The sequence below is a fragment of the Setaria viridis genome, chromosome 3 (genome assembly GCF_005286985.2).
Source record: "Setaria viridis chromosome 3, Setaria_viridis_v4.0, whole genome shotgun sequence".
Taxonomy (NCBI): Eukaryota; Viridiplantae; Streptophyta; class Magnoliopsida; order Poales; family Poaceae; genus Setaria; species Setaria viridis.
In genome coordinates, this window is record NC_048265.2 from 47209423 (window position 1) to 47225715 (window position 16293).

The 16293-nt window shown below is 49.6% G+C and overlaps 2 protein-coding genes and 1 pseudogene across 5 annotated transcripts; 1 reads left to right on the forward strand and 2 right to left on the reverse strand.

Annotated features, from left to right (window-relative positions):
* The first annotated feature begins 1229 nt into the window (after positions 1-1229).
* LOC117849426 (wall-associated receptor kinase-like 14) lies at positions 1230-8599 on the forward strand. 2 transcript variants are annotated; one of them, XM_034730970.2, is made up of 3 exons: positions 1230-2346; positions 6581-6616; positions 7132-8599. In XM_034730970.2, the coding sequence occupies exons 1-3, from the start codon at positions 1380-1382 to the stop codon at positions 8406-8408; spliced, it is 2280 nt and encodes a 759-aa protein (XP_034586861.1). In that variant the 5' UTR covers positions 1230-1379; the 3' UTR covers positions 8409-8599. The 2 variants fall into 2 exon arrangements, with proteins under 2 accessions (XP_034586861.1, XP_034586863.1); XM_034730972.2 differs by lacking the exon at positions 1230-2346 and adding an exon at positions 2491-4789.
* Positions 8600-9258: 659 nt separating this feature from the next.
* LOC117849361 (octanoyltransferase LIP2p, chloroplastic-like) lies at positions 9259-10679 on the reverse strand (annotated as a pseudogene).
* Positions 10680-11200: 521 nt separating this feature from the next.
* On the reverse strand, positions 11201-14745 carry LOC117849427 (octanoyltransferase LIP2p, chloroplastic). 3 transcript variants are annotated; one of them, XM_034730974.2, is made up of 5 exons: positions 14396-14745; positions 13475-13739; positions 13018-13168; positions 12598-12881; positions 11201-11725 (listed from the first exon to the last, which is right to left on the reverse strand). In XM_034730974.2, exons 1-5 carry the CDS (start codon positions 14578-14580, stop codon positions 11702-11704), a joined length of 909 nt encoding a protein of 302 aa, XP_034586865.1. In that variant the 5' UTR covers positions 14581-14745; the 3' UTR covers positions 11201-11701. The 3 variants fall into 3 exon arrangements, with proteins under 3 accessions (XP_034586865.1, XP_034586866.1, XP_034586864.1); XM_034730975.2 differs by lacking the exon at positions 14396-14745 and having other exon boundaries at positions 11201-11620; positions 13475-14377; XM_034730973.2 differs by lacking the exon at positions 14396-14745 and having other exon boundaries at positions 13475-14372.
* Between the last annotated feature and the right edge of the window lie 1548 nt (positions 14746-16293).

Here is a 16293-nt window from a genome sequence, read left to right on the forward strand (position 1 = left end):
CCAGGGAACGCGACGTGGATGACGTCGTCGTCGTTTGCAACCAGCAGTGAGCTGCTGCTGCTGCTGCTGTTGCCTGCTGGAGCGCGCGCGCCCTATGCTTTTTTTGCCCTACAAGATCGATGCGAGCAAGGCCGTTGGCTGGTGAGTAGTGGCTGTCAAAGCTCGAGTGACCAGCTTACAGACGTGATTGCTACCCAAATGCGCGTTGAACACTTAGAGTCAATTGTTTTCGAAAAAAAACACTTAGAGTCATTGAGCGCACCTACTATATGCTATGCTCGTGACCTTGCGAAACCGGCCGGTTGCCGCTGGTTGCCGTACTGCGACGGTTTCATAATAACTTGCAATGACTCAGTTTTTTTTGGGAGGCTGGATAAGGCAAAAAAAAATGAAAGAGTTTTTTTTATTTAGAGGGTTAAACATAGTCAAGCATGCTCGTAACGCATGTATGCACATTCTATATCCCAACAGACATATAGCTTAAGGCTACTCTCAATAGAGGTTTCATTCTCATTAAATGCAATTTCGTGTCAGCATTTTTTTATGATGTAGCAAAGAGTTAAAAAGAGAGGTGGAATAAGTTTTATGAGGATGAAACCTTGTATACACTATTTCCAAGGTAGTATGTGTCTTTGCATGTAGTGTTAGAAACAGCAAATAATAAAATTGTGCATTGTAAGAAGCTATTTCAACTACGAAATAAACAACATTTTGTTTATACGTGCATCGAGAATGACCTGAGGTTTGCTTTTGCTTTGTGCACCCAAAGTTTCCGAATCCTATATTATTCGAATTTAGATACATATTCCTTCATCTTAGCCAGAAACGTATGCTTCCGTCCGGACCGGATCTCCCTTTTGTACTCACATAAAAAACGGAAGGTACCAGAGCCCAATGTCCTACATGAACATTACCAAAAAAAAAAACTTTGTGCCTCGCTTGATAACCGGAGTCCGGAGAAACCCAACCGTTGACACTGAATTGATTAGTTCAGTGAGGCTGCTAACTAACCGCCGCCAGCAGCCCAGCAGGACTCGGCACACCCTCCGGATTAACTAGACAACAGCCCAGATCACACCGCACGGCAGAACCCATCTGGGAGCATGCAGTCCGAACTCCGAAGAAGGCCAACCTTTTTTAAAAAAAAAACTAAATTGAATAATTCAGTGCCAGCGGCATGCCGCCAGACCTGGTCGAGGTCCTCGAGGATTGATTTAGCGGCCACGACGCCGTGCTGCAGCGAAAACAATTCCTGGGAATCAAAATGGGGGCAGAAAAAAGTACGGGTTTTTTTCAGGATTGGTTTCTTGACCATATTACGCTCTGACCAAATAACCAATGATATCCATCTTCTTCTCCCTCCGGCTCTCCCTCCTGGCATGCTGCAGCTTTTCGATATCAGGCAGGCCGGTGCACAACTAGCTGGGCAGCTTTCCTCCAAGAGTAGAGACCAGCAGAGTGAACTGGCTGCCTACATGCCCCTCGTCTTCCTTCTCCTCTCCTTGATCCCCCATGCAACCTTCTCCGCAACCGCCGCCGGCGTCGGCGGCGCCGGAGGCGGAGGGTGCAACCGTCAGCGCGGCGGCGTGACCGTCCCCTACCCCTTCGGCTTCTCCGGAGACTGCCCCATCATCCTGGCCTTCAACCAGACCACCTCCACGTCGCTCCTCCAGGGAAGCACCGCGGCCGCGCCGTACCCGGTCCTCTCGTTCAACTCCACCAGCTCCACCTTCCTCGTCGCCCTCTCGCCCTTGTGCAACCGCACCGTCCCCGAGGCGAAGGCGTCGCTCAGCGGCGCCGGGTACGGCGTCTCCTCACGCACCGGGATCTTCGTCCGCGGCGGCTGCAGCAGCGGCGGCGGCGGCGGCGCGCCGGCGGCGAAGGCCGCCGCCTCCAGCTGCGCCGTCCCGTCGGATGTGATGACGAAGCTGCTCCGCACGGCGCAGTGCGGCGGCAACGACACGTCGGCCAGCTGGACGTGCGTGGCCTCGGCGCCGCCGGACGCGGGCAGCGCCGCCGCGGCGAGGGGGGAGGGCCAGTTCATGCGGTGGGAGAAGGTGGAGGCCGCAGGGTGCCAGGACGCGCTGACGGCGGCGGTGTACGCGCGCACGCCGCTGGGGGTGCCGTCGGTGGAGTTCGGCGTCGCGGAGCTGGGGTGGTGGCTCGCGGGAACGTGCGCGAACGCCACCAGCGGCGGCGGCGGCGGCGGCCGGTGCGCGGCGAACGCGACGTGCCGCGACGTCGTGACGCCGAGCGGGGCGGTGGGGCACCGGTGCGCGTGCCGGGACGGGATGGTCGGCGACGGGTTCGCCGCCGGCGAGGGGTGCCACTTCGACGTGCCGGTTGGTGAGTGCTTCCTGCTTAATCATTGCTGCTCTTGCGTCACGTCATCAATCACGGATCCATGCGAGCCACAGAGGATTGTCTCAAAGTGGGGACAAGTTGTGCCACGTCAGCCTCACCCGGAAGTACTCGCGGCGGTCAATCGTACGTAAGCTAGCTAGTTAATTTTCCGTGACCGTGCCCGTATTTCATTAGGCGAAAGAAGATAATTACTGGTAGATCCTAAATACGGATCGCTATGGAACCAAAATTCCCAAAAATGCAAAGTGCAAAGTCAGAATTAGGAATAAGAGAACACAGCATTTGGATAAAAATCAACAAAAATCACACCAGTCTGAACAAAAATCTTAAATATATATAAAAAAAGGGAGAACAAATAACACAATACCAAATAAGCATGAAACATAGTTACTGTTGGCGCAAATCTAGGACCAACACACGAACGCACTCGAACGTGCAGCATGTGGAGCCGCTCCTTGCAGCACCTCTACGAGATCCAAGTCAGACTAGTTTGAAGGTTGAGATTCAGGTCAGACTAGTTTGAAGGCCGGTCAGACTGGTTTCGCCAGCGAGTCCAGCGAAGAAACCAACGAACGCACACCCAGGAGGGACCCCGTCAGGGTAGACGCACCTTGGGTTGCCCTAGGCTCGACAGCCCAGCTAGAGCGCCTCCTCATGCCATGAAGACAGGAGAAGAACAACACATGGGGTTGGAAAAGTAGAGTAAAGAGAAAGAAAGGTAAAACAATAAAAGATAGATTTGATAGATTCGATTGGAATTCTCTCAATCGGCCGCGACCCTTTATATTTATAAGGAGAGGAGGTCTTGCCACTTTGAGAGTCGAAACCCTTACAAATCCCGTGTCAAAACACAACTCCTAACTTGGACTACACAGATCAAACCGATCTGACCGTCCTGGCAAACCGGTACGATCGATTTTCCCGGATGCTGAACTTCCTAGGTCATAACTCTCTCATCCGAGCATTCTATATATGCATTTTGATCTACTCGATGAGAGCTACGTAAACCGATCTGACCGGTTCAAAGACCTACTCGTCCAGATATGCCAATTTTAACTCTAACAGTTACATCTATTATGAAATATGTTTTTTTATAATCTGATTCTTTGAAACAGTTGATGCTAGTACTCGCCCTAAACTTTATTGAGGCGCACGGCAGAACCCATCAGGGTAGTAAGCAGTGCTAGGCATGCCAGAGCCGCCACGGCCACGGTATATAACTGTATAAGAAAGGCCAGGTCAGCGAAGATTCTCATTTCACGGGTATGCGGTGGCCGCGTCGTCGGTCAAAAGCGCAGCAAAAACAATTCCGGGGATTCAAGATGGGTGCAGGAAAATGTGTTTTCCTTTCAGGATTTGTTTCTTGACCATACACACACACACACACACACACACACTTACTGACTAATAACACGCTTTTCCTAGCCGTCATCTATCTTCTTCTCCTTCCTCCCTTCTCTCTCTAGTCATATTGTGCACACGGCTATCGTCTCTCTCTCTCTCTCCCCATTGGCATGCCACCGCTTTGCAGTATTAGGCAGGCCTAGGAAGTAGGTAGGCAAGCCATCGAAAACTACTCGCAAGAGCAGAGACCGGCGGTGTGAACTGGCTGCCTACATGCGCCAACTCTTCCTCCTCTTCCTCTTCCTCCCCCATGGAACCTTCTCCGCAACCGCCGCCGCCGGCGGCGGGTGCAACCGCCGGTGCAACGGCAGCCCCGTTCCCTACCCCTTCGGCTTCTCCGGCGACTGTCCCATCCTCCTGAGCTGCAACGCCACAGCTTCCACGCCGCAGCTCCGCACGGGCAGCACCGCGGCCGCGCCGTATCCGATCCTCTCGTTCAACTCCACGCGCTCCACCTTCGTCGTCTCCCTGGTGCCGTTGTGCAACCGCACCGTCGGTGACGCCAACGCGTCGCTCAACGTGGCGTCGCAGAACGGCGCCGCCGGCTACGGCGTCTCCTCTCAGACCGGTCTCTTCCTCGGCGCCTGCAGCGGCGCTACGCCAAAGGCATCCAACTGCAGCGCCCCCGCAGACATCATGGCGCAGCTGCTCAAAACGGCGCGGTGCGTCAACGACACCGCCTGGACGTGCGTGGGCTCGCCGCCACCGAGCATCAAGGGACGTGGAGAGTTCCTGGATTGGGGGCACGTGGAGGCCGCCGGGTGCGAGGACGCGCTGACGACGGCGACGGTGAACGGGATCGCGCCGGCGGGGGTGCCATCGCTGGAGTTCGGCGTGGCAGAGCTGGGGTGGTGGCTCAACGGGACTTGCGCGAACGCCACCGGCGGCGGCCGGTGCGCGGCGAACGCGACGTGCAACGACGTGCAGACGCCGAGCGGGGCGTGGGGTCACCGGTGCGCGTGCCTTGACGGGATGACCGGCGACGGGTTCGCCGCCGGCGAGGGGTGCCACTACGGCGCGGGTGAGTTCTTCTCCCTCCCTTCGTTATTGTTGCTCTAGTCATCACGGATCCCGATGGGTGTTGGTTAGCGGGGCCACGTCAGCCGCACCCGGAAGTCCTCGGTGCGGTCAAATCATGCGCGAGCTAGCTAATCATAGTTCACACTCACTAACCCACCACAAGATTATGTTTAACATAACACTGTTGCTTCACTTTCTAAAGGAGTTCAACTTTGATCCTACATTCATGGAGCACTACATTCAAAATGAGAATAGCTAAGCAATTTCAGCGTGAATAATCCTACATTCAAAATGCACCATGCACATAGTTTGACCATTTTTTTCATAAATAAATCTGATTGTGTGTCTTATATTAGTGCCTATCAAATAAAACAGGTCCAAGGATCAGCACTATCATTTTTTTAGGTTTCACATCATTTAAGGCGGACGTTTGGATAATAATTAGAAGTATTAAATATAGACTAATTACAAAACTAATTGCACAGATGGAGGCTAATTTACGATACGAATCTATTAAACCTAATTAGTCCATGATTTGATAATGTGGTGCTACATTAACCATTTGCTAATGATGGATTAATTAGGTTTAATAGATTTGTCTCGCGAATTAGCCTAGGTGTTCTGCAATTAGTTTTATAATTAGCTCATATTTAGTTCTCCTAATTAGCATTCGAATATTCGATGTGAGGGCTAAAGTTTAGACCCTGATATCCAAACAGTCCTTAAACTTTGTAGTTGTTTAAAACTCGAGGGTTTCAGAGATGGTGAGGGTTTCAGAGATGGTGATGGGGGTTGACAAACAGCAATCTTTGGCTTTAGCAGGCTAGCAGCAGTTTGCCACGTGTTTTGAAACGGCGATGCTGATACCTCCCGGCAATAAATGGGCGAATAGAAATCCTTGACCTGGGATAACCTATTTTTCAGTGTATATTCCATTTCTTCACAAATTTTTTTTGCTTGAATTCAACCCGCTGCCCTAAGTTAACAAATCCGGTTACCATGTTTCCACGGTGACTCTTCCTGGTCCGACAAATTGTATCTTGGATTATTTTGGTTGAATTTTCTCATGGGACAACCATGTCTCGGTTAGGATCAAGCTGGCATGAAAGAGTGTACAATTTCTTAACCTGGGAATTATATATTGTTTTCTTCTTCTTCTTGGTGGTTGAAAATTAAATGAAGCATTATGATAGTGAGAAAACGAAAAAAAAGTAGACAAAGAAAATGCGCACTGCAAGATCCCACCAATCTGGACAAAATCCTTTAAAACAAAATCTGAGGAGTATGAATCTGTCAGAAGCAATGAGTCAGACAGGTCATACTATAAATGAAGCATTTTTACTAACAGAAACCAAACAACTGCCACCAAGTACCAGACTACCAGGTACCTGCCTCAATTTATGGTCTGCATTATAACTTTTTTTAAAAAAAAGATTAAAAGAAACTATAAAGTTTATAGCATTTCAATGTAGTGATCTTGGCACTGCTAGTGTCCGGATGTCCGATAGGAAATTTTCCATCGGACGCTTCGTTGCAACAGCGAAATATAACATTTGTAACATTGAAAATATATAGTTGCAACACAAAAAAAAATATGTTGTTTGTTTTTGGGATAGAAAATTCCCATCGCAACATGAACACTATGTTTCATGCGACATTCACTATGAAATATGGAAAAATAATAGTTGCAACATCGATACTTAACTATCGCAACATATGTCGGAGCGTTCGATTTTTCTTCCCCATCCAGATGCCTGTATCTTAGCATTACTTTTTTTTTTTGTTTTTGCAGAGCGCTCCAAGAAGAAGTTTCTCCTCGTAGTTGCAGGTAAAAAATCGAACTCCTCTCCTTGACTTTTACTGCTTGCAGTCCTTGAGTCCTTGTAGTCTCCGATATACTATCCTGTTTCGTACGGCGTGGTGAGAACAATCAGAAACAATCAGATGCTCCTCGTCAAGTCAATTCGTTCCGTCTGCATTTTCCGCTGCCGGTTACGTGCAGTTTCATGCACGTTGATTCTGACTGCTTTGACCTTGAAGAATTCTTCTCGAAACATAAAAAAACCGCACACAAATTGAAACGAAAAAAAAATCTTTTTATAGGAAAATTCTATAGCTTTGTTGGACTAAGAAAAGATTTATTTTTTTACCAGTAGAGTAGTAGACAATTGAATTTGTGGAGATCAAGGTTAATTGTGTCACAGGAATGCCAATTGAATTATTTTTTTTAAAAAAAAGTCCATGCTTTGAACCGAATTTGTGCGAAGCACATGTCCAGAATCTGTGATCAAACATTCAAACTTAGTTAGTACTCGTCAATTTAAACGGCAGGTGTTGTGGCAGGTGTTGTGGCGGGTGTTGCGGCGGCCGCCGGCGCTCTTCTGCTCTGCTGGGTGCAATGCCGGCGGTGCAAGGCCGGGCGGTCGAGCTCGGAGCGGCTGGCGGCGATGCGTCTGCTGTCGGAGGCGGCGACGTCGAGCGGCGTGCCGGTGTACTCGTACGCCGAGGTGGCGCGCGCCACCAACTCCTTCTCCCACACGCACCGCCTCGGCACGGGGGCGTACGGCACCGTCTACGTCGGCAAGCTCCCGGCGAGCGCGCCGGCTCTCGTCGCCATCAAGCGCCTCCGCAGCCGCCACCACCACGAGGATGACGACGACGACGCCGCGGCGGCGGCGGCTCTGTTGCTCAACGAGATCAAGCTCATATCGTCGGTGAGCCACCCCAACCTCGTCCGCCTCCTCGGCTGCTGCCTCGACCGCGGCGAGCAGATCCTCGTCTACGAGTACGTCCCCAACGGCACGCTCTCCCAGCACCTCCTCGCCGGCGACAGCGGCGGCGGCGGCCGGGGACGCAGCCGGTTAACGTGGCGCGCGCGGCTCGGCGTGGCGGCTGAGACGGCGGCGGCCATCGCGTACCTGCACGGGATGCGGCCCCCCATCTTCCACCGCGACGTCAAGTCCAGCAATATCCTCCTCGACGGTAGCCTCCGCCCGAAGCTCGCCGACTTCGGCCTGTCCCGCGCCGCCGGCCGCCTCGGCGAGGCGACGCGCTCGCACGTCTCCACCGCGCCGCAGGGCACGCCGGGGTACGTCGACCCGGAGTACCACCAGTGCTTCCACCTCTCCGACAAGAGCGACGTGTACAGCTTCGGCGTCGTGCTGCTCGAGCTCATCACCGCCATGAAGGTCGTCGACTTCGACCGCCCCGCCGCCGAGGTCAACCTAGCCTCCCTCGCGCTCGACCGGATCGGCAAGGGCAGAGTCGGCGAGATCGTGGACCCGGCGATCCTCGGCGGCGGCGAGGAGTGGGTGATGGAGTCGGTCCGGCACGTTAGCGAGCTGGCGTTCCGGTGTCTGGCATTCCACAAGGACGTCCGGCCGGCGATGTGCGAGGTCGCCGCCGAGCTTCACCGGATCAGGGACGCCGCCCCGGACTCCGACTCCGACTCCGGGTCCGGGCTCAGGCCTATGATGGACGTCCAGATCGACCTGAGCTTGGATGGAGCGGAGACGGTGGGAAAGAAGGTGGCGGTCTCGCCCGTGTCGGTGCAGGAGGTGTGGGTCAGCGACCAGAGCTCGCCGTCGACCAACGGCTCCATGCCGCGCTTTGTTGCATAGTAAAAGCTAGTTCTTGTACACCGATGAGGAAACCAATGTAATTCAACAACATTTTTTTTATCTCTTTTCTTCACTGTACAAGATGACATCCGTTGTTGTATACTAGGTTATCTGACAACATAAAAATATGCGATATACAACATTATCCATTTTTTTTTGAAAAAAATTGTATAACAGGTTATCTTAAAACAGCCCATGGTTTTGCATGCCAAAGATGATATATGTTGACAGCATCACAAAATGGCATCTTCGGTTTCCTTCGTCGTTTACCATGCAAGCAAGAAACATAGTTTGATCACAAGATACCTCGGGACAGAGCTGCATGCCAAGATGCACATTGGGAATGACTTTTAGTTTTATCAGCCACAAAAGCAAGAACAGCATCGGCACATTGTTTCCTTCACCAATAACACTGAGTTTTACAAGAAACGAGCAGACCATATGATAGCTATAAATGCTGGAGTGAGTGAAGATACAGAAGAAACCATCCCCAGAAACTGAAACAGCATCCTTTTCCTACATCTGAAAGAAGAGAAGATGTGCTACAAGGTGGAGTGCAGCAAATGCGGCAAGTTCACCTGGAACGGCTGTGGCAAACATGTCGCCTCCGTCCATGACGGTATCGAGAAGGGGAAGCACTGCACCTGCAAATCATGGCCAGGTGTCGACACAAAGGAGGAAGGATCCGCATCGACGACTGCGAAAGAAGGTCCTTGCTGATTTTTGTTTTGTCGGTCCAAAATCGCAGCAGCTGACCAATTTGCTGAATCAACTCTTGTGGCTGATTTGCAGGTGAAGCAAAGGCTTGAATTCGATGCAAAGAGATCACTATTCGATTGAAGAAGCTAGCTTACACTTTGAGAAAATAATGTTTGCCTCTGTTATCAGCTTGTACTGATTCATGTCTTGTACAAAAGAAACCAATAAAACATTGCTCAGTTAGTTGAAACCATTGCTCTGCTTGAAGACTCCAATCAGGGCTGTGGTCTAGAGAGAGTTTGAAGACGTCAGCAAACTCTTTAATCAAAGAATTGGTACGTTTGGTTGGTTGTATCATTTGATTCATGTATGAAATGATTCAAAATAACAATGATCCTTTTGTTTGGTTGGGTGAATTGGATTAACTCATCCAGGATGAGGCCATCCCACTTAATATATTATTCTACTAATTAGAGTGAACCCCACGGTACAAGCAAATTGGTTGAACCACCCCATCCAGGATCATCCATGCGTGCACCATGTGGTGTATGCAACCAAACACACCCTTATATGCTTGATTCATCAGTGACGTTTCATCAATTCCTCTTCCATCAGGAGCCTTTTGTAATATCTCTTTAATGCTCCCCATGCGGCAGTCCTTAATTCCACAGGGTACAATCATTTCAAATGGGGATAAGTCAGTTGTGACGTTTAGTGCTACAACCTGCCAAGTTATATATCTGGGGAAGACTACATGAATTCCTATTGGTGCAGCTTTCTGATCCCCTAGAGAGAAAATGGGGAGGACTCAGTACCAATGCCATAGTTACTTATACTAACCATCAGAAAGAAAAAAAGTAACAGATGAAGGATCTACCCTTGATGCCCTGATAGAGAATGCGGATCGCAGTGCACGGATGATCACTTCTTCAAGTCACCTTTGGTACAAATCGAGATACTTTCCGTGATGACACAGATTGAGGATTGGGCTCATAACAAGCTAAAAAAACAAGAAACGTCTGTAAGAAACACAGATATGTGGCTTTCCCAGCACGCTCGACGCGATGAGCCTCGAAGCCGAAGGGAGGGGCTTCCTGATCGAAATGGAGGCACTTCTTGGCGGTAACGAAAAAACGGGTGGATGCTGCAAAGCGATCAGGGTGTCCGAGTGATTTCGCCTCTGCCTGCCAACCATTTCCTTCTCGCGACGATGGACTCCTGCCAAGCCTGAGACTCCGCGGAAGGGACTAGCTGCCGGTGCAGATCGAAGCAATCACACCTGTCTCAATTTCACTACAGGCAGCATCATCAGCCTGACCACCGCGACGGAAGCATTCCTGCTCGGCGCAGCCAGATCGCGAAGCGGTTACGGCTGTTTCGACACTACCTCCTCCTGTCGACGGCGGCTGGTCGGACCTGCAGCGCCGCGTCCCTCCAGTTGTTGAGGGATGCTGGGGTGTCGCGGCCGCCGGCTGCCGCGAGGCGCAAGCTCCTTCCCCGCCTGGGGCGCGTCGAGGTGGCCGGCGCGGGGAACGAGGCGCAGTAAGATGACGAGACGGCCGGAAGAGCCATGGCGACGCGCGGCGTTGGATCAGTGATCGCGCGCGCGCGAGGGATGGGCGCCGGCAAGCGGCGGCGGCGGAGGTCACTTCGGCACTTGTCGTCAAAAACTTGTGAGAGCGATGATGGGCTGGTGTATGATGGGCTGAAAGGTCCTCTGATGGCGCGGGCGCCTGAATTTTCCTGGCAACGTTGATCTGATCCAGTTTGGTCACAGCAGTAATCGATGCATTAGAGTAATATAGACATCCCTAAAAAAATTTAGAGTATTATAGACTCCCCCAATCTCGATTATTCACAAGAAAATAACTATAATTATTTTAAGAATGTACACACACATCACTGTGTTGATGAGTTCTTATGGTATAAGACCGTCTCAAACCATTGTGTAGGGAAACAATAATCTTTTATGCAAAATTCAGATGCGCTATTCTCTGTGAACACCTTGAACAAAAAAAGAACACTTTCAATTTAGAACGTGGATGCAAAACAACAATAGACGCCATTTTAAAGGCCGGTTGGGAATTGGGATATTAGCGCCGGGTCGTATACTCGTATGGAAGAATTGGTAAATACACTGTTCTTTACAAGAAAAGAGCACTACATGATGCTATAAACACTGAAGATCATCAAGAGAGACGCCGAATAAATCCAATCCAGAAACCTCCTGTACCTGAAAGGTGGATGTGCTGCTGCTATACAGACTGGACTGCAGCAAATACGGCAAAATTCATTTCGAATGGCTGCAGCACATGCAGCCTCCAAATAAAACATCATGCAGTAGGTTGAGAATGAGATTGTTATCTCAATGAAAACTGCAACGAGGGCTGATGCCTAAACTGTTGCTGTATCCATCAGCAATATATCGTCAGTTTCCCTTCCCCTTCCATCGGATTCCTTTTGTAGCATCACCTTAATGCTCCCAACACCACGATCCTTTATGCCGCAGGGATCTATCAGTTTGATGGGGGTTAAGTCAGTCGTGACATTTAGTGCTAGACCATGCTAAACTATCATACGGGTGCCACGAATCCCTAGCGGTGCAACTTGCTAATCTCCTGGAGAAGAAATGGAGAGGAATCATTAGTGATGCCTAGGTACCATCAATTTCACAAGCATTAGAAAATTTTGACAAACGAAAACAAAAACTGGAAACTTGGTGAGAGAATTAAAAATTTCCTAAGGATAGTACATACCAATCCAAACACCAGTAAGGCCTTCTAAGAGAACATGGATTGCAGTGCACGGATGATCACTTCTGACCTTAGGTACCAATCAAGATACCTTCCGTGATACACATTGATAATTGGGTGCAAAAGCTGTTTGTTCAGTTAAGTCAGGGCCCGGCCCATGAAGGGTCAACGTTATCACAGCACAGCGATGCAGTGTACTCTCCCAAGAGGTCAATCTAGATTATTCGTGAAAACCTAACTAGCTATGTGAAACTGGTATACACATTACCCTATTGAGTTCTTGATGATATAGAGACATCACAACCAAACAACCTTTCTAAAACAATTTTTTAGCGCTGGACAACAATGGATACATGACTGTAGTAATGCCATCTCTCTGAGAGGCTAGTCATTGTTTCTTCCAAAAATTATAGATTAAGTGGATGCAAATCAACAGTATACACCATTTTAAATGCCAGTTGGAAAAGTAGCAGTGGGTGTGGGTCAAATGGGAGCATTGATGTATTCATTGTCCCATGCAAGAAACGTTCAGCCATGATGCCACAAATACTGGTGCCCCATAAGGTGAGAAGACGGCGAAGAAACCCACTCCAGAAACAACATTCTCCATCTGAATGGAGAATGTTTCTATCCAAAGTGGAGTGCAGCAAACATGGCATGTTCAGCACGGTACAGCTGTGGCAAACACCTTGCGTTCAGAATAAAACATAATGCAGTTAGTTGAGAATGTTTTTTACCTGAAAGCTGCAATCAAGGCTGGTGTCTAAATCGAGTTGAAAAAGTTCAGCAAACTCTTTGATCATAGAATTATATGCCATATCCATCAGTAATGTGTCATCAATTTCTGTTCCGTGAGATGCCTCCTGTAATATCTGCTTAATGCTACCAACGCCCCGGTCCTTTATGCCACAGGGATCAATCATTTGGAATGGGGTCAAGTCAGTTGTGACGTTCAGCGCGAGGCCATGATAAACTATCATACGGGAGCCATGAATCCCTAGCGCTGCAACTTTCTGATCTCCTGAAGAAGAAATGGAGAGGAATCATTAGTGATGCCAAGGTACCATCGATTTTACAAGCATTAGAAAATTTTGGCAAATGAACAAAAACTGGAAACTTGGTAAGATAATTGAAAATTTCCTAAGGATAGTACATACCAACCCAAACACCAGTAAGGCCTTCTACCCTTGATGCCTTGATAGAGAATGCTGATTTCAGTGCGCGGATGATCAGTTCTTCGAGTGACCTAAAGTACCAATGAACATCCTCTTTGTGGTATTTCAGATTGATAATTGGGTACATAACAAGCTAAAGAAGCAAAGAAACAAGTGTAAGAAGCACAGAGATGAAGTATTCACTCATGATGGCTGCAAAAATGTTTTTCTGAACTAAAGACTGAATGTGAATATGCATTATGCAATATGAAGTCAGGAACTCAGGATCAGTTGTATTCTGACTTCGAAGATGAGTAGATGACCAATCCTGAGTCTGTACATACTACTACCCATAACTAAACAGCAATCAGAATTTAAAAACGACTAATCAGTAAACAGAGCATCAAGCTGTGAAATACACTTTTAGATATGCAGCACTAAACACATAGCTGATAAGTACCTGTCCAGGGCCATGATACGTCACTTCCCCACCACGATTGATCTTATGAACCTCAAAAGGAGCATCTTCCTTTTTGAAATGGAGGTACTCCTCCTTGCTGACGGAGCCCAACGTATAAACAGGTGGATGCTGTAAAGCAATCAAGGTGTCCGAGTGGTCTTCGCCTCTGTCTAGCAACCCTATCCTCCTCTTAATAATAGCCTTCTGCCAAGCGTAAGCCTCCGCATAAGGAACGAGCTGCTGATGCAGGTCGAAGCACTCGCACCTGCTCAACACAGCTAGCATCATCATCATGGCTGACACAACGGAGGCAGCAAAATTCACGAGCAGGCCGTGCAAGCAGTGAAATAGCGAAATTTGAGCAGTGCAAACTGTCTGTAGACAATAAGACATCTGAATATCCAAGAGGGCAGGAGAACAGCCAGATGGAAGTTCAATCTGTTGATGACTCATTACGCTCAACTGTCGATGATTCCAAAATGTTAACGAGCAACTACACGATCACTTATTGATTTACCAAGTCTCCTTTCCCCCGTTCCAACTACCGTACTAGGAGAGTTGATAAGAAAATAGTGCTCCAGCATTCTCCCTTTAACTTTCCCTTTTTCCAATAATTATTGAGACAACCCAATAATTCACCCAACTCTCCTGAATATGCTGTGATTGGGATGAGACTACTGGGAGTCTGCAAAAGCAACTCTCCCAGTAACAGTGAAAATGATGTTAGGATATCCCTATTGAAAATATTTATTGGGAGACTGCCGGAGGTGCTCGCATCTGTTAATGCCCCGCGCTTGCTGAATTCCTACATCGCATCAGATGACAAGGGACAGGACCAAACATCGATCCAGCCTTTGGAAGCGAAACGCCTAAACCACGAAACGCGAACGACTCTACTGCAAGGGATCCACGCTCGCGTACCTCCTCCTTTCGACCGCGGCGGGGCGGGCCCGCCTAGGCGCGGCGGTAGGGCCGGAGCGAGCGCCGGCAGCCGCGAGCCGCAGCGTTCCCTTCCGGGGGCGCGACTGCGCCGAGCAGGGGGTTGCCGGCGCGAAGGGCGAGGCGCGGTGGTGGCAGGAGGAGTACGACGACGGCAGGAGGGCCATGGCTGGCGCCGCACTCGTCGCGCGCGTGGCGTTGGGAAGCACGTGGGAAGGCGGAGTTGGAGCCCTCCACTTTTATGCTCCCTGTTCGCCGGCGCGCGGTGGCGGCGGAGGGAGGGGGGCGGAGGCACCGAGGACGCGAGCGCGAGGCGTTGAGCCGGCGTGATGTGGGTTGTTGGCCCGTGGCCTACGACGAGGGAACGAGCATGGGCCGGCGTCGTTACGAGGCCCACAATATCCGTGAAGGCCCGGTCGAAACTGAAAGGAAAATAAAAGGAGAGTTACGACGGCAAGTCGGCAGGTCAGTAAAATCGCATCTACGGATGGAGACTCGAGAGTGTGAAACGCGACAGTAAAAGTCAGTAAAACCGTGCATAAAGCCATAAACCTAGCGAAAAATCATGGAACACGAGTCGGTTAGAAGGTGGCACGGGCTCCAAATATCAGACCAGAATACCTCCTCCCCTTTTCATCTCCTCCCATCACAATCCCCCCATTCACCATCAGTCCAGTGCGAGCACCAAACAGCTTGCGGCTGACGCTGATCTGACCGGAGCCGAACGCGATCCAATGGCTTCGGGCTTTCAGCTGCCTCGGACGGGATGGCCCAGCCCAGGCTGTGCGTGGACGCGGGCGGGGGCCGCCGCTTTACGCGACAGCCAATTTACGCCGCCCCGCGCTTGGCGCTCCCCCCACCCGCACTCTCCTTTCTATGCCTAGGTTGTCTGATCTCTCCTTCCCAGATCCCACACAACTTCACTGCCATCTCATTGCTTCTTAAAAAAAACACTGCCTCTGATCCACAGTTCACCAGACGTGCCGTGTCCGCCGGGTAGCACGGCTAGCAAAAATTTACGTCCAAGACAAGCAAGTGAAACTGCCGTGGTCGACTATACTAGGCCGGTAATTGACAGTTGCTACTCTCCTTTTTTTTTCCTTGAGTTTTGGTTCTAAACTACTAATATGTAGTGGATTCTAAAGATTTGAATCTTGATAGTTGGTTCATTTGTTCAAAAAAAAGAATGTTACCGCTACTCCCAGCACTGCCCACCGTATTGCAATGAGATGTATTTTTTTTAGAGAAATATACTGAGGGACCTACGCCATAATTCCCAGGATGACAAAGGTCACGCGTGGATTGAGGTAAATAATTAGCTCCGACTACTCTCTGTGAAAAGCAATTTTGATGGATTTGTACTACACGCATATGGAAGGCTACCACAAGACCTCAAGATCATAGCTTAACATACACAGAAGATGTACGCGAGCACTATTACACTAACATCTGATCGCATCAACTCACGACAACTACTTCGACTACTTATCTCAACTAGAAAAGTAGTCGGGGCAGACTTTTCAGTGTCGACAACTAGTTGGAATCAACTCAGACTAGTCGGCTTCATCAACAACCGTCGTGGCTTCATCGACAATCGTCCATAAATCAAGCAAAGTCATTGTTTTAATAATTATTTTTCTCTAGCTTTGTTTTTAGCATGGTTGGTGAATGCGCCGACTACTTTTTGGTGTACGCCTCTTGACAAAAATTACCCTCTAGAGCTACATTTTGCCAATTATTCCTGAGGCATGTTGACCGACAGGTACGGGCTTGGTACACCGAATTACAGAGGCTATCGCCACAGATTTGGTGCACTGAGTTTCGAAAGTTCCGCTTCAGGCTTGGTACACCGAATTAGGAGGCTCTGCCATGAAGTTTGA

Bases quoted from the DNA above. Each gene is read 5' to 3' on its own strand.
- LOC117849426 (XM_034730970.2), top strand. From the start codon at position 1,380: ATGCTGCAGCTTTTCGATATCAGGCAGGCCGGTGCACAACTAGCTGGG. The intron at 2,347-6,580 runs GTGAGTGCTTCC...TTGTTTTTGCAG, and splicing joins CCACTTCGACGTGCCGGTTG to AGCGCTCCAAGAAGAAGTTT. The intron at 6,617-7,131 runs GTAAAAAATCGA...GTGTTGTGGCAG, and splicing joins GTTTCTCCTCGTAGTTGCAG to GTGTTGTGGCGGGTGTTGCG.
- LOC117849427 (XM_034730973.2), bottom strand. From the start codon at position 13,927: ATGAGTCATCAACAGATTGAACTTCCATCTGGCTGTTCTCCTGCCCTC. The intron at 12,882-13,017 runs GTATGTACTATC...TTTCTTCTTCAG, and splicing joins CCTTACTGGTGTTTGGGTTG to GAGATCAGAAAGTTGCAGCG. The intron at 11,726-12,597 runs GTAAAAAACATT...TTTCTTCTCCAG, and splicing joins GCCTTGATTGCAGCTTTCAG to GAGATTAGCAAGTTGCACCG.